Below are 20,833 nucleotides of genomic sequence, written 5' to 3' on the forward strand. Positions count from 1 at the left end.
GCTAGCACATTTTCCAAATCTTGCGTGGGAAGGTATCATGTCATCATGTGCCTTAGTTTGCCACGCATCGTGCAGCTACCACGTCAAACCAATCAGGATTGGATAATACATGAGTAGGTTTCGACACATCAGCCTGTAATCAACTGGATCAAGGTCTGCATAGTAATAATACCATTATTAGTCCAGGTTCCAGAATATAATCAATGGCGTGAACGTGCTAGCTTTCCGTGGATGACGACGAGACAACCACACCAAGAGCGCAGAATGACTTTTGCACGACTAGCTACATGCAACTACTATATTACTCCCCTAATGACGTGGATGTAGCTTTGTTTAATTAGACATGTGCATCACAGGCTTCACAGCTACATTATTATGTACCGGCCAAGCGATCTTAGGCCAGTCTCAGTGGGAGTTTTATGGTGATGAAACTCTCCTCACATCCCATGAAACACTATCCTTCTCTTTACCATATCAGCAAAAATAATGATATTTAATACAATGAAATTTTTCATGAAATTCCCATTGAAACTGAAACTGACCTGGCAATCAAAATTGGCAAAGAATACGACTATGAATGAACGTGTCAGCCCGTCCTCTACTCGGAATTTGCTGGAACTTGAGAGTTTATTAGTACACAGATTTGTGAAAAAAAATATATAAGCATGATGAGATCTTTCAAAACAACATTCGAGACGTTCGTCCAGAGTTGCTTTATTACAAGTAAAATAAACCCGTTCTTCTGCTTATTTACAATACATATCAAACTAGTACGTGACGACAACACGGGGAAATGAATGGAATGCAAATGCCGACAAAATCACGAAAACGCGTGCAGCTATCTAGATAACGTTGTAAACGCAGTCAACTGTGCTGTGCATTAGATTTAGTTCTACTTGGGAAGATTCTGGCGCCGGCGTCGCTCGTCGGAGAGCTGCTTCGCGAACTTGGCGAGCTTCTCGGCGTTGGTGCCCTCGCCGGGAATGTCCACGATCCGGCCCGTCTCCAGGTCCACCCGGGAGACGTTCTTGGTGAGGAGGTCCTTCCCAATCTTCACCAGCTTGTCCATGTTCTCCTTGGAGCAGTCGTCGACGGAGCCCGCGCTGCCCGTCAACTGATCATACTGCAATAATTTACACGACAAATTGCCAGCTCTTATACATTCTTTAGTCACATGCTCACAGCATGTGGAGAAAACAAATGAAAAAAAAAGATCTTTCCAATGCGTACCTGAATGCGCAGGTAGTTGTGACTGGAGTGCAGGGCCCTGAAGAGGACGCAGAGGTGGATATCGACCATGTCAGCGCTGGCTCCGTTGAACATGTCGATGATGGGGGCCGTGCCGTCCATGATGAGCCAGTTGAAGATGCCCCATTTGGCCGCGGCCTTGGCACTGTACTTGCGCGTCCGGTTCGACCCGCAGCCGAGGGAGATCACCATGAACTTGCCGTAATCCACCGGCTTCACGGGGAAGAAGTCGGGGTCCCCAAGGATGATGTCCTTCGACACCTGGCTCATCGCACTCAGGGTCTGTGCACACGCAGGCCAGTTCATGAGATCAGTGAAAGCATGGCACGAGCGACGCGCGCGTGATGCTGCTGCGAACAAGGTGCTTACGGGATTGTTAGCGGCGAGGCCTCCATCGACGAGGTTGAAGGCCCTGGTACTGCCATCCGCGTCTTTTGTCTCGAAGTAGTGTGCCGGGAAGAAGGTTGGAGCGGCGGAGGTGCTGATTGTGATGTCAGACAGCAGTGCATTTTTATATGGCCGGTGCTTAAGCTGATCAAATTAAACCAGGGCAGAGGCAGCGCACATGCAACGAGTTAATAATTGAGAAATCACCAAAAAAAGATTCCCCATTTGACATTATTGCGACTATAGAAGATAAGCATTAGCTGTTAATGACGGTGATCTGATCTCTGTTACGTGGATACTCCTAGGAGGTAGCGTATCCGTATCCGATACGTATCGGATACGGATACGCCCCGGATACGCCTCGGATATGTTTCTAGCCGTATTCTGAAAAAACATATACATATTTGCTTGGATACGCGTATCCAATACTTTTGGGCCAGATGGGATACAGCCCAAAGCAGTAATCAGCCCACCCAAATGTTGTTTTGGTAGTAAGAGATGATACAAAATGATGAACTTGCTGCAATAGAACTAGATGAGCAGCAACTGAAAAACCCCTTGTGGAATCAGTTGTGCTTTTAGAGAAGGCTAGTTATAGAGGTAATGTTATATGGACATGCAAGTATTGCACATCTGAGTATAGGGGAAATTACTCAAGAGTAAAATCTCACTTGCTGAATATCTATGTGATATTTATATATAATTATTAATTATCATAGCCGTATCCCCGTATCAGTGTTTTTTGGAAAAGTGCGTATCTACGTATCCGATACGTATCGTATCCGGTACCCGTACTAGTATCCGTGTAACATAGGATCTGATCATAAGGGCTGACCAAGGTATGTAGAAAACTACTAGTTAGTTGGTTAAAAACCCATCAAATCATGTCTTGGGTTTTCCCAAAGTGCAAGCTACAGAGAATGGACAGACAGAATAACCAAATTGCATACAGTAGCAGACAGTGATATAGATGCGATAATTTCTATGAATTCACATAAATGGGCAACCATCAAAATGTGTAGTTTAGAGAGGGGAAAGGAGGTTCAACCTATCATGCTTATTATGAACATGTATTTTATTTTATATACTGACTGCGTCAACAAGTCACTGGCTTGTCTAGTTGAATGAGTTAGTCTGAAGAGAAAATTGCTTCTTCCGGGATCCTATTATGCATGATTCTACGAGACTACAGCTCTTTTCCACGCTGGTTTGCTTTGAGATCTTCCTTTAAATCTCCTTCCTAATCCCTGTTGCCCTCTTTTAGGGGTAACCATCGCTCTAGTGTAACTGATTATCCTCACATTATTTCCATTTGCGGTAGTGACAATTTAGTAGCTGTTCAGGCCTGGTGCTTAATTCTGGGTGATGAGCTCAGGAGCATAGTAGGGGTAGGATACTACTGCCAATACACAGGAGGAACCATTAAGTTACCTCAAAGCTTGAGAAAATCGTGGGCTGCAGGATGGCGATGTCGTAGGTTGGGATGATCACATTAGTTAGCGTCTTGTCCAACCTCAAGTCGCCAAGGTACTGACGAAGCAGCGCATGAAGGTACTTGCCATCATACTTGGGGCCCCTTACCATCCTCAACATGCTAAAGATTTTGGATAGGATCCAGTTCCTGCAAAATGCCCGGCGATCATCTAGTAGCTCACATTAATAAACTGATTACAAATCCTTTATGTCACAGTAGTAGTACTGAGTAAATGTCTCTTCATTCTGAACTGTAAAGAAAAACAAGTCTAATGCAGTTGTCATGCATGTATGGTTACTACTTCTGTGGGAAGATTTTGGGCGAGTGGTCGATGTAGAACTGCGCCAAATCCTTGGCGTTGAAGAGTGGTCGTCCGTTCTTGCCCGGGGCTGTGAGCATCGCCGTCAAGAGACCGCCGGTGCTCGTGCCGGCAACAACGTCGAAGTAGTCAGCAATCCTAGCATCTGGTCCATCCAGTTCCTGCACAGGTAAATCCCAAGAACTCAGAGACATCAGCTCCTGATATGCATGAAGAAGGAACAGTATACCATGGCAGTGTTCCACATGATGGAGTACAAGTGCACCTTATATGCATGAGCAAGAACTTGTCACTTACTTGGAGCTTCTCTTCGAGGAAGGCAAGGATGACGGCCGGGATGATTCCTCTAACACCGCCACCGTCGATGCTCAGAACAGTGACCAGCTTGACCTTTTCAGGGTTGGTCTGCTGTGCCCCTTCTGCAGAATTAGTGTTTGCCATCTTTTGATTTAGATGGCACAAAGCAAGCTCTGCACTTCTGAGTTATGAAAAGGAACAGAATGTTGTGGAGGTAGTACTAGCAAGCAGACCATTAAGGTTTTTATAGAGATATATCGAGGACTCTGGATTAATCAAGGAAGAAGCAACAACGCTGCCTCCACATGGTCAAATTAATGGGGGAAAGCCAACTAATCTGATTAATTTAATCCTCGAGCAAAGTCGTCATTCCTTTCAATTTCTTCTAGTTAGATGACATTAATGCCATGTGTATTCAGCATACAATATTTAAAGTTGTATTCAAAACTAGCATGTTCAATATACAACTAAAAGGGCAACATCTCCAACAAATTATGTATAGCAGATAGCACACCTTCCAGTAAAATTTCACCAATTTTGAGGCATCAGACACGATAATTTTACTCAATAACCTTAAACTCTGCTGCAGAGAAACAACACCCCATCCAATGTGTTCTTTGCAATTGCATCTAACCTTGACCATTGTGGCTGTCCAGTAGCCTGTGTATCAAAATCCCTATGCCATCTCAATTTATTAGTTCTCAACATGGATCATTGCGAAGGATCATGGCATTTGTTTGGATATTTACCACAAGTGGAAGGTGCCTATGGCATTAAGCAATAACGTAACTGCTACTTTACAAGACATGAAATGTACCTGACCTAAGTTTCCAAAGAACTAAAGTGAGAGAATAGACAAAAGAAAAAAATTTAAATAGTCTGAAATACAAATAAAAAATATAATGATGTTACCTCTTCATCATATTAGCTTCGCATGCACCTGCAGCTTCTAATAGGTAAGAACTTACGCTTCTAGAATGGAAAATATAATGATGTTAGTGTTTTATAAATGCAGTTATGTTTTATATTTATAAAACAAAATTTTGTGGTTGACACTCAGTATGGGTACTATTAGAGATATATTGTTGTATTTCCTTTTATTGAGTTTACTTGTACTCCAAGCCATACGACAATATATAATAGAGGTCACCCCCCTCCTTTGAGTGTGTGGTGTTTTCCCAATTCTCTACATGGTATCACGAGTCCAGGCCCTCCTCCTGCCCTGCCGTGCACCTCCCTCTCCTCCGCTGCCCTAGCCGCCGTCCGGGATTCCACCCATCGGCGCCACCCCTCCCTGCGCCCTAACCCTAGGGCGCCTCCCCCTTCCCTGCGCCCCACCCTAGGGCGCCACCCACACCACCGGCCGCCGCCTCTCGCTGCAGCCCCCTCCCTGTTGCGCCCTCCCCTCCTAGGGCGCACCCCCCCTTCCCCTCAACAGATCAATCTGTTTATGTCCTGTGTCACCAGCACCTCCACCAACGCCGGTGACACCATCGACGACGGTGACTCTCTCCTCGACGGCATCTCCTCCCTCTTCGTCGACGACACCCAGCCGCCGCCGATCCCCATGGCTGCGTACGCCGCCGTCTCCGTCCAGGCGCACGTCCCGATCAAGCTGGAACTCCGCTCCTCCAATTACACCAAGTGGAGCAGCTTCTTCAAGGCCATGTGCGGCAAGTTCGGCCTCCTCAGCCACATCAACAGCGCCCCTCCCCCTGATCCGCGCACTGATGCATGGAACGAGGCCGACTGTGCCGTCCGCAGCTGGCTCTATGGCTCCGTCACCGAGGACGTCCTCGACTTCACCATGGCCGCCAACCAGACAGCACGGGACCTTTGGGTCGCCATCTCCAACCACTTCCAGACGAACAAAGCTCCTCGTGCCATCTTCTTGAGTCATGCGTTCCACGCAATAACTCAAGGGGATATATCTGTCCACGAGTATGCCCAAGCCCTCAAGAAGGCCGCTGATGCTCTTCGCGACGTCGACAAGCCTGTTGCCGATTCTGAGATGGTTCTCGCCCTTCTCGCTGGGGCTGATTCTCGCTACAGCACCACTGGAGAGATCATCGCAGGAGACGCGACCATGACCTTCTCCAGGGCTGTAGATCGGCTTGCCCTCCATGAGCTCCGCCTAGCAAATCAGTCAAAGGTGGCTGCCTCCTCCGCCATGATCGCCTCCTCCTCGGCTGGATGCGGCTCCTCCTGCCAATCTGCATCATCTTCGACCTCCGTCACGCAGCAGCAGCGCCCTCCTCAGCAGGGCGGTCAGCAGCAGCAACATCGCAGGAGGGGCAGACGCTCCAACGGCGGCCAGCAGCAGCAGCAGCAGTCGCCTCGCACACCTAACCCTAGCGGTCCTTGGGTCTGCATCAACCCATGGGCTGCTTTCCAGGGTGCGCAAGGTAGCAGCAATGGCGCACAATTCCAGCGCGGCAGTCAAGGCATTTTGGGCGCCCCTCCTCAGGCTCACGTGGCGATCACCTCCCCTCAGGCGCCAACTCAGTCCCCTTCGTGGGATCAGGCTGGCCTGATCGCTGCCCTCCAGCAGATGGCGCTCGAAGGCAATGCATGGGTGATGGATACTGGAGCTTCTACTCACATGCACTCCTCGGAAGGTATACTTCTCTCTCGCCTCCCAGCTGCTTCCTCTTCGATTACCGTAGGCAATGGTGCACATATCCCTGTCATGTCCCGAGATTCTTCCGTTCTAGCCACAGATACGTCTAGATTCATTCTGAACAACGTGCTTATCGTTCCATCCATTATTCGCAACTTACTTTCTGTTCGCCAATTCACTCGCGATAATCGTTGTTCCATTGAATTTGACGCCTCTGGTTTTTCTGTTAAGGACATCCGGACGGGACGAGTGATCCTTCGCTGCGATAGTACAGGCGACCTCTACACCATCCCATCAGTCGCCCCCGCAGCCGCAAAAGCCATGCTTGCCGCCTCTTCATCCTTGTGGCATCGTCGCCTTGGTCATCCTGGTCCAGCAGTTTTAGCTACTTTAAAACAGAACAATTTAGTTTCATGTAATAAAGTAGATCGCTCGCTTTGTCATGCATGTCAGCTTGGCAAGCATGCACGTCTTCCGTTTGCTACTTCTACTTCTCAAACTACTTCACCTTTTGAGATAGTTCACTGTGATGTCTGGACCTCGCCGGTTGCTAGTATTTCTGGTTGTTCCTACTACTTGGTTTTGTTGGATGATTTTTCGCACTATTGTTGGACGTTCCCGCTTAAGCACAAGTTCGATGTACATCAGCATATCGTTGATTTTATTGCTTATGCTCGCACTCAGTTCGGCATTCCCGTTAAGTGCTTTCAAGCCGATAATGGAACTGAGTTTTTTAACCACGCCATGCACACCACCATGTGCGCAAATGGTGTTATCTTTCACCTCTCATGCCCTTACACCTCTCCACAGAATGGCAAGGCCGAACGCATCCTTCGAACTCTTAACAATTCAATGCGAACCCTCCTCATCCATGCCTCTATGCCGCCCAAGTATTGGGCTGAGGCGCTAGCAGCAGCCACCTATCTGCTTAACCGGCGCCCCTCCTCCTCCATTAGTAATGTGATTCCCTATTTTCGCCTATATAATGCTTATCCCTCTTATGATCACTTGCGTGTCTTTGGTTGCTTGTGTTATCCTAACCTACAAGCCACCTCTTCACACAAGCTCGTTCCACGCTCGACCGCATGTGTCTTTTTGGGATATCCGCCTGATCATAAGGGTTATCGCTGGTTTGATCTTACAACGCGTCGCATCATTATATCTAGACACGTTGTGTTTGATGAGTCCACCTTTCCTTTCGCTCGTGAGACTCCTCCACCCACCACCAGCTCCTTTGATTTCTTACTCGGTCGCGACTTGGATATTGCACCTTTGTTTACTAATCATGCAACTGGTGGCTCTCCTACGGCTGCTCCGTCTTCCATAGACGTTGAGCAACCGTGCTCGGCACTTGGTGGGAGCGGTGTTCAACCCCCACTAGGGCCCTCGGCGTCTTCTTCTCCGGGCGGGTGTGGTTTCGTGCCCCCGTCCGGTCCTTCGGCGTCTTCTTCTACGGGCGGGACGGATTCCAGCCCACTTCCCGCGCCAACAACAACAGCTGATCCACCTGCGCCTCCTGGAGCGCCTGGTGCTGCTTCTGGTGCGCCTGCTGGTGCTTCTTTTGGGATGTCTGGTTCTGCTGTTCCTGCTCCTGGAGCGCCTCCTGGTGGTGCTGTACCTAGCGGGCGCTTCGGTCAAGTCTACACTCGCCGACCAACTGCTGCTCCTACTACTACATCTGTTCCTGGACGCTTCGATCAAGTGTACAGCCGCCGACCAGCTGCTGCTACGGTGCCCTCTTCGCAGCCTGGTCGCCCTCTTCGCGAGCTCCCTCTACCACAGCTGCAGGGCCACTACCTAGGCCCTCTTCCGGCGCGGTCTTCAGAAGCTCCTCCTAGAGAGCTTCCTCCACTTGAGCCTCCCCGATGTCCGATGAGTGGTTCTCCTCCACCGCTGGTCCTTCGCCGCATTACTCGACTCCAGTCCGGTACAATTCAGCCAGTTAGTTACAAGAATTTGTCTGCTGATCATGTTGTTGCTTCTCCCGTTCCGGCCAATTATCGCAGTGCACTTGCGGATCCTAATTGGCGAGCAGCTATGGCAGATGAGTTTCAGGCTCTGGTTGATAATGGTACTTGGCGCCTTATTCCTCGGCCTCCTGGAGCTAATGTGGTTACTGGCAAGTGGATTTTCAAGCATAAATTTCATTCAGATGGTTCTCTTGCACGCCATAAAGCTAGATGGGTTGTCCGTGGATTTTCTCAGCAGCATGGCATAGATTATGATGAGACCTGCAGTCCTGTGGTCAAGCCTGCCACCATTCGTACTGTTCTTAGCCTTGCTGTATCTCGTCATTGGCCTATTCGTCAGCTCGATGTGAAGAATGCATTTCTGCATGGACATCTAGATGAGACAGTGTACTGCCAGCAGCCTCCTGGTTTTGCTGATCCTTCACATTCAGATTATGTTTGTCTTCTGCAGAAGTCGCTTTATGGGTTGAAGCAGGCTCCTCGGGCATGGTACCAGCGATTCGCTATATATATTCGTCAGTTGGGGTTTGTTCCATCAGTCTCCGACACTTCCTTGTTTGTTTACAAGGATGGCGCCAGCACTGCTTACCTGCTTCTCTATGTCGATGACATTGTTCTTACTGCTTCGTCGACAGATTTGCTTCTCTCCATTATTGGTCGCCTTCATGCAGAGTTTGCTATGACTGATCTGGGTGATCTACATCACTTTCTGGGGATTTCTGTCACCCTTACTTCAGAGGGTTTATTCTTGTTCCAGCGACAGTACGCCTCGGATGTGCTACAGCGCGCCGGTATGAGCGAGTGTCACTCTACCTTGACGCCAGTTGATAGCAAGTCCAAGCTGTCTGCTACAGATGGTCCTCCGGTTGCGAATCCTTCAGAGTACAGGAGTATTGTTGGTGCACTGCAGTATCTCACTTTGACTCGTCCTAATTTGGCCTATGCTGTTCAGCAAGTCTGCTTGTTTATGCATGATCCGAGGGAACCACATCTTGCACTCGTCAAGCGGATTTTGCGTTATGTCAAGGGCACTCTGGACGCTGGTCTTTCTTTGGGAGTTGGCTCTGTCGACACACTCACCGCATATTCTGATGCTGATTGGGCTGGATGTCCTGATTCCGGACGATCCACCTCAGGCTACTGTGTATATCTTGGAGATAATCTGGTGTCTTGATCCTCTAAACGCCAGACTACAGTTTCTCGTTCCAGTGCTGAGGCTGAGTATCAGGCAGTGGCGCACATTGTTGCTGAGTGTTGTTGGCTCCGACAGTTGCTTCAGGAGCTTCATGTTCCCCTCGCCAAGGCTACCGTTGTTTATTGTGACAACGTTAGTGCTGTATATATGACTTCTAATCCCGTCCATCATCGTCGCACAAAGCACATAGAGATTGATATTCATTTTGTTCGCAAGAAGGTGGCTTTGGGAGAGATTCGGGTCTTGCATGTCCCGTCTTCTCATCAGTATGCTGACATCATGACTAAAGGACTTCCTGTCCAGTTGTACACTGATTTTAGGACTAGTCTTGGTCTTCGTTTAGCTCCGCCTACGACTACGGGCGGGTATTAGAGATATATTGTTGTATTTCCTTTTATTGAGTTTACTTATACTCCAAGCCATACGGCAATATATAATAGAGGTCACCCCCCTCCTTTGGGTGTGTAGTGTTTTCCCAATTCTCTACAGGTACAGCATACAGGGAGATATTTTATTATTACAAAAACAAACACAAACAGAGATCCTTATCCATTATCAGGAATACGTATCATGGTTCTAAAAAGAGAGAAAACAGCAAGTTTGGAAATCATAATAAGCTGGAGTAACACGTGGCTCGCAAGAACGTAGAAGTCATATCTTCCAGCTAATCTAAAATAAACATAGACGAGACCCACACTACTGTCTGCTATTATCCAACCCTTTGTTATCATTATCTTCAAAAGCTTGTAAGAAGAAAACAAGGAACAAATTACAGATATGTAGTTCTCCTAAATTTTAGGAAGAAGTCAAGATTTTTATTTGTAATGATTTCCAAACTGAAGAAGATATGCATGTGTGCTGTCCGTTGACTTCTCTGAACCAGGGTGTGTTGACAAGAAAGTGGATGAGATCTAGGCTGGCTGTTGAGTGTAAGGAAGAGAAATCTTATTGCAGACCTTGTTTTCCTGTTTTTGTTTATGTAACACGCAATTCATGCATGGTAGATGAAGAGGTATGACATTTGTCATTTAATCCAGTTTTAAAAATCTATCTGTTCTGTAAGTAGGTGCCCCAGCAAATGTTTTGCTTCCTTGTCATTCTTTTCCTTACAAATTGTCCTGAAAGTATCATCATACTACACAAATCAATACCAAGATCAAGCATAAGCCACTTGCCAAAAAGGGAAGTCTGAAAATAAGCTCCAAAACAAAAATGTCTCACCTATCTTTACAGTGCCAATAGCAAGGTCTAGGCATGGACATCTTTAAAAATTCTTTGATCTCCAAGTAATTAGTAACAACATAAATACACACTTTTTCTCAAGTATCATTATACAGGTTTGGTTCATAATAAAACAAATATCAGTTCAACAGGGACATAATGTGCCGTCGCCATTTACCAAAAACTTGACAGACTGACAATCAATTCTACCATTTTTAGAGGGGCCTCATTGTGATGAATTCAATCTTCCCAGTTGAGCCATTAGATTGAATCAATTCAGAATGTCTTCTTAAATGATCAGCAGAGACAGATGTTAGGATCATCTTCATCCGAGTCAAATTCAACCTGCTATCCAGCATAGGATGGTGAATGGACAACACTTCGTACTTTGCACAGAAAAACTGATTCAAATTTCAATAAAATAAAGCATAACACCATTGCCGTAAAGGAGGAGCCACTTTTTGTGGGGGCATCATGTCATAAAGTAACATGGTAAATCTACTGATGCCACCTTCTATGTCAACATGAAAAATGTATACTAATGTTAAGACTAGGAGACTTCAAGTGTAGATAAGTGTAGTTTCAGAACAGCACAGCACATCCACACCTGATGGATAAAATCAGTTTAAAATTGGGGCACAATAATACAGAGAATTAGAGAAGCAGAACCAATCTTCATGATACTGTCTAATAGCAATAGGTTCACAGGATAGTGCAAAAATTATGTAACGCACATTTTCATCTCTGTACCATCTTCCATGGCCATCTCGTTTCCAGCCAGAAGCCGTGAACTGAAGTTCTTGCTCCTGGCGTTTTCGGGCTTCTGTTTGCCAATCTGAAGGTAACTTGCCTTGAATCTGATTTCCAGCAAAAGATTCTCCTTTACTGCTGTTACACTGTATTGATCTAGTATTTCCAGTCAATTTTTCCATCGGAACGTCAGAAGGAGCAACATGGGGATCAGAGGATGAAGTATTTGTTGTCCACTTCAAATCATGAGATACCTTCTTGGCATTGAAATCATGGAACCTGCTTGATTGTGATTCCAGGATTGCCCTCCGTGTCTGCTCAATTAGTGGCTTTTCTTTCATATTGGTAGGCTTACTACTGGAGTGTGCATTACCAGAATTTGAATGGGAAGCATCTGATGAGAGAGCCATTCTCTTGTTAATTTCGTGCTTCTTAGATAGTTCTTTCTCCCTCAGCCTAGATTCTGCTGCGATGTGCCGTGCACCTTTATTATGCATCTGCCAAATTGTTGGTATTAGAAAAGCAATAATAACAGAAGAAGCACAGCTACAATGTCTAACAAGACAAAGCACAAAAAAGAAGAAATACTTAAGAATGAGAGCTAGCTTTCTGATAAGAAACATATTCCTAGAGAAGAGACCTAGTACATAACTAGATTTATGGCAAAAGTTTATAAAACAACTGCCGCAACATCGATAGATGAACCACTGGTATTCCATGATAAACTACCTCCGTTTAGAAATGTATGTCGTTTTGGACAAGATGCAATATAGTTTTTCAATTTTGAGTTTTTGACAACCGATATTCAGTTTTGACCACTGATATGAGCAATGCATTTACTCCAATCAGGTGGTACAGCCACCGCCCACCAGCTCACATATGTCTCCAATCAATCTACCCCCCTCCCCTCTCAAATCACCAAACCTTTTCCGTGACAGGACACCCGATTCATGATATTCCAAGCCAGATAAACAAATGATAAGGGAAATAGAAGGTGTTACACAGGCTCATTCTCTCTAATGCATTGGCCAACAACCATTCACGCAAACATAGGGATAGGGAATTCATCAGCCCATTAAAAGGGAGAATCTATTACAGGAGGAATTGAGGGATGGGGATGCTGGCTTACGGAGAGCATAAGGGGGGAGTCGAGGACCGGGCGGTTGGGGCACACGAGGCAGGCGAGCTTGCCGTTGGGGAGCCTCCTGAAGGATTCGGGCGTCGAGGGAGATGAGGACGCCGGGGCCGGTAGCATGAGGTCGTCGAGGCGGCGCTTCCGCTGCTGCGCATCACGCGCCCAGCTGTCGCCGCCGAACACGCTCATGCCGCCTTCCTCGCCGTCGCTGCCGTGGCCGCCGGCGGGGAGGAGGAGGTTGGGGTGACCAGTGGGCAGGACTCAGGTCTTTCGGCCCGCTTCCCACAGACTGGACCGGACCTGAATTGCTCAGCGCTACTGGTGGGACCGACCTATGGGTTGGAAGGCCTGGTGGGCCTATAAGGGCCGACCTTATAATTGGGCCCACCTTATTATTTACGCACCCCACAGACCACAACCCCTCAGGCCACAACTCCCACAACTCCGATCCGTTCCCCTCCTCCCAGTCAAATCCCCGGCCTCCACTGTGCTCAGCCCCCGCCGGCGAGCCAATGGATCCATCCGCCGCCCAGCGGCGGGAGGCGGAGCGGTCCATGAGCATCGCTGAGAAGCTCCTGATGGCGCGCGACCTCGAGGGCTGCAAGCAGTTCGTCGCGGAGGCCCTCTCCGCCGACCCTCGCGCACCGGGCGCCGCCGACCTCTTCGCCGCCGCCGACGCCCTCCTCGCCGCCCAGCGCCGGCGCCTCCCGTCCGGGGCCCCCGAACCCTACGCCGTCCTTGGCCTCGACTCCGCCGTCCCAGCCTCCCGCGACCCCGACGTCGTCCACGCCCACTACCGCCGCCTCTCCCTCCTGCTCAACCGCTCCCACCCCGACCGCCCCTGCTCGCTCGCCTTCGCCGACGCCGCCCGCCTCGTCGCCGACGCCTGGGCCTTCCTGTCGGATCCTCTTCGCAAAGCCTCCCTCGACTCCGACCTTGACGCCGCCGCTAACGCAGCTGCAACCGCCAAAGCCGCCGCCGCGGCCTCAGCAGCAGCAGGTCGTGTACCCGCAGCTCCCTCTCCAGAGAAGCAGCATCAGCTGCAGCCACAGCCGCCGCCTCCTCAACCAACCTCGCCACCGCCTGCACCCCAGCCCCGGCCGACCGTGTCGGCCACACCGCCGTCAAAGCGCGGCCGGCCGCCGCGTGCTGCCAAAACGCAGCCTGCGTTCTGGACGGCTTGCCCCTCCTGCTGCCACCTACACCAGTACGACCGTTCCTACGAGGCGCAAACGCTGCTCTGCCCCAGCTGCGGCCGGCCGTTCGCCGCCACGGCAATGGCCACACCGCCGCCCATCGTGCCTGGCACCGACATGTACTACTGCTCATGGGGTTTCTTCCCGATGGGGTTCCCTGGTGGCCCTGCATTCGCCGGACCCGTCAGTTCCCCGGGGCATCAGGCCCCTTCTGCTCTAGGATTTTATCCAATGGGGCCATACTTGCCATTGCCGGGACAAGGTGGCATTGTGGAAGGCAACTCGCCAGTTGGTGCCAGCAGTGGCATTCCCGTCACCCCCACCATGACAGCGCCAGTGCCGGTCACCCCTGCAGTAACAGCGCCAGCGCCGACGGTGGCAAAGCCAGTGAATTCCTCACATCAAAAGGTTGAAGCAAGGAAGCGAGGGCGGCCCAAAGGCAGCAAGAATAAGAAAGTGGTGATTGAGATCAATTAGGGATTTGATTGTCGGTGCCGGCGATGGCATTCCGTGACTCCTTACAGCATCAGTGCTGCAGCAACAATGCCAGTGAAGTCCTCACATGTAAAGATTGGGGCAAGAAAGTGAGGACAGCCCAAACGCAACAAGCCGGCAAGAACAAGAAAGTGGTTATTGAGATCAGGACTACTATGAAGATGGAATGGCGAATTGTGTACATTGGCTGCGTCATTCAGCATCTGCATCTGCTGTAAACTAAACAATCTGTATCTGTAGAAGATTTTTCTTGTTCCAAGATGAAATGGGTGCAGTGAGATGGTCAAGCATGGGAGCTTCCTCCATGATAAGGTGCTCCAGAATCAGAGCTTCTCCATTCAAGACAATTTTGTTGACGAGGTTGTAGGTTGTCCTCCTTTCATTGCAAAGTGTAGCATAGTGGCTAGTTTGTTAGCTTTCTTTGTATCATCCCATTAGATTGGCAGATGTCCCATGTTGTAGAATGGCAGCTGCTCAAGTGCCAGATATGCTTGTGCTTGTAAAATTATGAGATGAATAATAAGCTCAGTGAATGTACATTAATTGGAAATAGTATGAAGCTGCTGAAAAGTGAATGCACATTAATTGGAAATAGTATGAAGCTGCTGAAATGTGGACATGTAATTGTTAGATGTGCGTCGGAACCCATGTGTGTTCTATTCGCCCGTCTGAATGACATGGTAATTCTGCATCCGCTGGGATAGACTATAGAGAAACTGGTCCAGCTACACTTGGTAAAATGGTAAGCATGATGGATGTTGTTTCTGGTTGAAGTACTTGTGCATTAGTAATGCGGTCCAGGTACATTTGGTCAAGCATGATGGATGCTGCTATTGGTTAAAACACTTGGTACAAAAAATGTGCAGTTCATTGGAAAGAATCATATTGCTACTACACTGCGAGATCCTTACTCAACTTCACAGTAATGCGGTCACATTTGGACAGTGTTGATATTGCAAAAAAAAATTAGATAATGGAAACCACGTTCCGGCCTCTACAACCGCACACAGCCAGTATTTTGATCTTATTACATAAACGTCAGTCTACCGACTGACATCAAAGGAGCAAATAAAAAAGACTACTAGGAACCCAGACTGTTATTAAACTTCCAACCAAATCTAGAAAACAACTCCAACACCATTGTCTCTAAATTTTTGCTCACAGATCGGAGTAACTCCTGTGTTCCTACCGGTTGCAAGAGCGCCCAGAACCGCAACGAGTATGCCCCTCTAAATAAAGCCTGCAGAAAAAAGTATATCTAACATTATTAAAACAAATGTCATTCCTACAGCGCCAAATTACCCAACAAAGGGCAGCAACCCCCACTAAGATAAGTTTGCGCTGTGTAGGATCTATGTCTAACAACCAGGTAGACGACATATGTGCAACTGAACTAGGAGGAGGTAAGCCTGTGGCTACTGCCACCACTCTCCAAAGAATTTTGGCATGATGACAATCAAAGAAAATGTGTTGGATCGTCTCGTTACAATTACAAAAGTAACATTTGTGACTACCATCTCAATTCTTTTTAGCTAAGTTATCCTTTGTCAACAACACCCTCTTCAAGAGGTACCAAAGGAAGATCTTAATTTTTAGCGGGATTTTCAACTTCCAGATATATTTATGTCAGAACGGGACCTGTTGATTAATCAATTTTTGGTACATAGAACGGACTAAAAATTGTCCATTAATTATTATGTAGTTTCCAAGAAATAGTATCCCTTTCGTCCGCTAAGTTAAAATCCCTTAAATAAGCCACAAAATTAATATATTCAGTTATGTCGGTACTCTGTAGTAGGGATACCCACTCTTACTGCAGCAAGACAGGACTCGCGTAATCATCCGTAACTACGCCATAAGGGGCGGAGCAGCCGGGCCCCACGGGTCAGGCTCTTACCTCACCGGGCCAGCGGCCCCGGACCCGCTCCCCGCTCTGGGACGGGTCCGGTGACGCCACATGTCCCTGAGGAAGGGAAGCTCCGAACCAACAGCCGAGGGAGCGGACCCCCATAGGGGTCCGGGGCCTCCCGCGTCCATCCGGACCTCCCACGCGGGTAGAACCAACATACCGCCGGGGGGGTCCGGAGCTGCTGTTGACAGGCAAATTTGGCACCTGCTGAGGTCGACCGGTCTGACCGGTCGGACCGACCGGTCAGACCGGTCTGGTCTGAACAGTCCGAGTAGAATTAGGGTTTTTATAAAGAGTCCTCATGTAATCCTACTCGTAAATGGGTACATCTTCCCCGGCCTATAAATATAAAGGCTAAAGCCGATTGAGGTTATTCCCAATCGAATCAATACAAAAAATCGCATTACTTTTATCTCTCAAACCCTAGCCTTTTCCAACCCTAGATTGCTTTCTTCCTTCGTCCCGGCGGTATTTGAAGACGTTCTGAGTGGCCTGCCGACCTCAGAGCAACCCTACGATCACGAGCTCCGACGGGGTCCCTCCTGAGCTCGCTGTTCTAGGTTTTTCGCGAGTTCCCTGCCTACACCGGTCAGACCGGTCGGCGAAACCGGTCAGACCGGTCCGCCCAGGGTTTTCACTGTGTTGATCGTTTTGACGATCGTCGCGCATTCTAGCGCATTCGAGTGTGTTGGCGCAAATCTGTGTCAACACACTTTTTGGTGACTCCGCTGGGGATTCAGATTAATCTTGTTTTAAAACCGATCTAATCTAGATTCTCCGAGAAGATGGGTACTCATGGTGAAATCCACAACGACAATGTCATCAAGGCAACCATGGAGGAGCTCACTGAAGAGGAGCGCAAGGCCTACCTCATCGCTGAAGAGCACCTGAAGGAGCAGTTTCTTCAGGGTTTCAAGAAGGAGCGAGGAGGTCTATTCAAGAGGGTCGGGGAGTTCGTGATGCCATCGTTCAAGTTAAACCAAGACAAGGTCGAGGTACTTCCTAATGATCCCTCTGAATTAGTTAAACAATTCTCTCTCATGGTAGATTCGAAAATATCTGCTGCGCAAGTAGCTGCGGGAGAGACTCTTGCTGGGCTTAATGATGAAATTGCAGCACTTAAAAAGGGTAAAACTGTCGAGAGTGGCGCTCAATTCACAGAAGCAGATTCGACTGGCACGTCTTTTACCCAAGATCAATTCTATGGGATGCCGCCGAACTCGTTCCCAGGGCAAACTCCGTCGCCATCTACTGTTCATGCGCCACCGGTCCCACCGGTCTCCTCGACTGGTCAGACCGGTGCTGGCGGTCAGACCGGTTACACGACCGGTCAGACCGGTCTGACGGGACAGCAGCCAGTGCCCTCTATGCCGCACACGTCCAACCCTAGTTCGGTCGTCCCTAGCCGAACTAATGAGATGGTGATGTATACAGGCCCCATGTTACATCACAGCAGGGATCTGGACCTCATCGAGGACCGATTCCTAACACTAACGTGGCTTACTTCGGTCTTACCATTCAACGTGTTTCATCCTCTTCGTATACTTCGGCCAATGGTATTTCTCAGGCCGATTTTAATAGATTTAAAGAAGATTTGGCCGGTGTACTTAAATCTAAACTCGAGATTGATATAGGTGGGTCGCGTTTATATCAAAAGCCATATCCTCCTGAGTTTGATTTTATTTCATATCCTGCTGGTTGGCGCGTTCCCGAGTTTGTCAAATTCAATGGTGAAGATTCTCGCACGACTTGGGAGCATGTTAGCCAATATGTCTTGCAATTGGAAGAAGCGGGTCTTAATGATGCTTTGCGGGTTCGTTTGTTTTCTTTGTCTTTGACTGGAACCGCTTTCTCTTGGTTTTCCTCGCTTGCACCGGGATCTATTTTAAATTGGAATCAATTATAGTGCAAATTTCATGGTCACTTCTATAGTGGGGAAGCCGAAATTCGATTGTTAGATTTGACGTCGATTAAACAAAACCGAGATGAATCGGTTTTGGATTACTTCCAAAGATTTAAAGCTTTAAAAAATCGGTGTTTTAATTCATCTCTTTCAGAGAAGGATTTGGCGGATTTAGCGTTTAATGGCTTGCGTTCTTATTTGAAGGAGAAACTTGAAGGTTTTGATTACATTACGATTAATCATTTGCAAATGCGAGCTATTGGCACCGAATTTAAGTACAAAAATTCTAAAGATACTTTCAAGCCTCATTAGTCCAACACACATGTTCTTGATCATGATTCGGATAGTTCGGACGATGATAGTAAGGAAGTATATGCTGCTGAATTTGTTTGGCCATCAAAGGCCAAACCCGGTTCGGTTCCGTCTCTCAAGCCGATTCAAAAGAATCGGCAAGAGGAGCTGAAATTTTATTTTTGATGTTTCTAAGTGTGATCGGATTTTTGATGAATTGCTTAAGAATAGTAACATCCGATTGTCACATGCTATTCCATCTCCCGACGAACTTAAACGACATGCATATTGTAAGTGGCATAACTCTACATCTCATGCTACTACTGATTGTAATGTTTTTCATCGACAGGTACAATCGGCCATTAATGAAGGACGATTGGTACTTTCTGAGATGCAAATTGACAAAGCTCCTTTCCCTGTCCATACGCTGGAATTGAACAATCCAAAGGTGCTCATTCGGCCGGAACAAGCCGAAGGAGCTAAGGGGAAGCATGTTGTCATCGGTGATCCAAGACCGATGAATACAAGTGACAAGATCCTTGCCCGGGAAGTTATCAAAGAGAAGCTGATGATGGCAAGGATACTTTGAAGATCATTGTCAGAAATCCCAGACTCGGGGGGGGGGGCAAGGAAGCTCTCCACCAGAAAATCGGTCTGCTGATCAGGTGCAACCGGTCAGACCGGTGTCTCCGACCGGTCAAACCGGTTCTTCCAGCCGGTCTGACAGCCCTAGTGACCGTCCCCGGACTGTTAAGCCAAAATGTCCGGAAGTGGGTACTTGGAAGACCAATGAGGTGAAGGTGCAGGGAAGAGCTACTAATCAGAAGCCCATCTTCAACCAGTTGTTGAACAAGTACACAAAGGCCATTCAAAACAATCGGCCGCTCAAAAAGAGACCGCGATCACCACCGCGCCAAGATCGTCTAGCGTCCCCGAGGAGGGAGTTCAGCAGGCGCAAAGGTGATGTTGTCACATTGTATCCTCCTCAGAAGATGTATTCTACCATGCCATGGATGCCACCGGCGTCAAATGCAACAAATCCGGTGTGGGAGCATGAAGGGATATGGATGCAGTGTTTTTCGATGCCTTATCCTCCACATATCAGGGGGAAAGCTCCAGAGTACCAGTACATGACCGATTGGGACCACGCCAATCTGGTCCAGTGCAACAGGCTGCACCAGTCAGACCGGTCACCTCCGACCGGTCAGACCGGTCTCATCAGAGGCCGGACCAAGCTCCTGTTCCGAGGTTCGAGTATCGCATCAAGGAGAAGAAAGGGGAGCAGAAGCCTGTGGCCGACCCAGAGAAGCTTAAAGCCGATGTTGTGGTTCAAATCGGTGAAATCAAGGTGCCCATAAAAGATACGGGCAAGAAACTGATGGATATAGATACATCGGTTGACGTTCCTTCACAAAAGCTAGTCATGGCCAATGATCATGAGGCCGGTAGCAGCAAGAGCGCGGCGGACAAATACCATCAGCCTAGGTGGTGCCCTTCGGGTTTAACTCATACACAAAAGAGGAAATTGCAGTGCCTTCGCAACAAAGAAAAGAAGGAGCAGGAGAAAGAGAAGAAGAGGGATGAGGACTTCAACAGATACATGCCCATGTTCTCTCAGAGCAAGGTTTGGAAGGCCAAGACAGCTGATCAGCCAGCCAGACCGGTCGGACCGCTGCAGCCGACCGGTCAGACCGGTCAGACAGGCCGGTCAGACCGCTCTGACCAACCGGTCAGACCGGTCGAGCCTTCTGCAGAGCCAGCAGCCGAATCGGCGCCGCTCGTTTCGGTTTCTTCTGTTGACGATGCCCCAGAAGTTCCTCCGACGGCCGAAGACGAGGAATTGGTGGATTATGAAGCGTCTCCGGAGCGCACCAATTTCGATATTAATGTGGTGCACTTGTCTTTGGATTATTTTGTGGTTCCGAAGGAAGACATGGCTCATCTTCAGTTTGGTCCCCGTGAAGCTGTGTTCCAGAAGCCAAGCGAGAAAGACAATCACCTCAAGGCTCTTTACATGAGGGGACACATTAACGGAAAGCCGGTGACTCGCATGCTAGTGGATGGTGGGGCTATTGTAAATCTTATGCCCTACTCATTGTACAAGAAGCTCGGCGGCCAAGACGAAGACTTGATCAAGACGAACATGACAGTCAGCGGCGTTGGAGGGAGCGAGCCCCTTAGCGCCAAAGGAGTTGCTTCCATGGAGCTCACCATTGGGAGTAAGACGCTTGCTACAGCTTTCTTCATCTCAGAAGTGCAAGGTAACTACAATTTGATTCTTGGGAGGGATTGGATTCATGCAAATCAGTGCGTTCCTTCTACCTTGCATCAATTTCTTGTTTAGTGGATCGGCGATGAGGTTGAGATTTTCCATGGGGACACTTCATCCTTTGTTGCTTTAGCTGATTCGGATTCTATTAGTG

General features: G+C 48.3%; 3 protein-coding genes across 4 annotated transcripts; 1 reads left to right on the forward strand and 2 right to left on the reverse strand.

Moving 5' to 3' along the window:
* Nucleotides 1-671: 671 nt before the first annotated feature.
* LOC120679612 (patatin-like protein 2) lies at nt 672-12,920 on the reverse strand. 2 transcript variants are annotated; one of them, XM_039961247.1, is made up of 9 exons: nt 12,611-12,920; nt 11,466-11,978; nt 4,638-4,697; nt 3,726-3,847; nt 3,411-3,589; nt 3,067-3,256; nt 1,618-1,779; nt 1,231-1,530; nt 672-1,123 (listed from the first exon to the last, which is right to left on the reverse strand). In XM_039961247.1, exons 5-9 carry the CDS (start codon nt 3,506-3,508, stop codon nt 893-895), a joined length of 981 nt encoding a protein of 326 aa, XP_039817181.1. In that variant the 5' UTR covers nt 3,509-3,589; nt 3,726-3,847; nt 4,638-4,697; nt 11,466-11,978; nt 12,611-12,920; the 3' UTR covers nt 672-892. The 2 variants fall into 2 exon arrangements, with proteins under 2 accessions (XP_039817181.1, XP_039817180.1); XM_039961246.1 differs by having other exon boundaries at nt 3,726-4,697.
* LOC120678200 (sodium channel modifier 1-like) lies at nt 11,282-12,805 on the reverse strand. The gene is made up of 3 exons (XM_039959349.1): nt 12,611-12,805; nt 11,736-11,978; nt 11,282-11,338 (listed from the first exon to the last, which is right to left on the reverse strand). The coding sequence occupies exons 1-3, from the start codon at nt 12,803-12,805 to the stop codon at nt 11,282-11,284; spliced, it is 495 nt and encodes a 164-aa protein (XP_039815283.1).
* A 110-nt stretch (nt 12,921-13,030) lies between the features above and the next one.
* LOC120679613 (protein transport protein sec31-like) lies at nt 13,031-14,879 on the forward strand. The gene has a single exon (XM_039961249.1). The coding sequence runs from the start codon at nt 13,129-13,131 to the stop codon at nt 14,287-14,289; it is 1,161 nt and encodes a 386-aa protein (XP_039817183.1). The 5' UTR covers nt 13,031-13,128; the 3' UTR covers nt 14,290-14,879.
* Nucleotides 14,880-20,833: the final 5,954 nt, after the last annotated feature.

This window comes from Panicum virgatum, chromosome 6N (assembly GCF_016808335.1).
Source record: "Panicum virgatum strain AP13 chromosome 6N, P.virgatum_v5, whole genome shotgun sequence".
NCBI lineage: Eukaryota > Viridiplantae > Streptophyta > Magnoliopsida > Poales > Poaceae > Panicum > Panicum virgatum.

Excerpts from the sequence above, each read along its gene's own strand:
- LOC120679612 (XM_039961246.1), bottom strand. The coding sequence starts at position 3,869 with ATGGCAAACACTAATTCTGCAGAAGGGGCACAGCAGACCAACCCTGAA. Across the intron at positions 1,780-3,066 it reads CGATTTTCTCAAGCTTTGAG|CTTAAGCACCGGCCATATAA; the intron begins GTAACTTAATGG and ends TAATTTGATCAG. Across the intron at positions 1,531-1,617 it reads GCCTCGCCGCTAACAATCCC|ACCCTGAGTGCGATGAGCCA; the intron begins GTAAGCACCTTG and ends GCGTGTGCACAG.
- LOC120678200 (XM_039959349.1), bottom strand. The coding sequence starts at position 12,805 with ATGAGCGTGTTCGGCGGCGACAGCTGGGCGCGTGATGCGCAGCAGCGG. Across the intron at positions 11,979-12,610 it reads ACTCCCCCCTTATGCTCTCC|ATGCATAATAAAGGTGCACG; the intron begins GTAAGCCAGCAT and ends ACAATTTGGCAG. Across the intron at positions 11,339-11,735 it reads ATGATTTCAATGCCAAGAAG|GTGTGGATGTGCTGTGCTGT; the intron begins GTATCTCATGAT and ends TTTATCCATCAG.
- LOC120679613 (XM_039961249.1), top strand. The coding sequence starts at position 13,129 with ATGGATCCATCCGCCGCCCAGCGGCGGGAGGCGGAGCGGTCCATGAGC.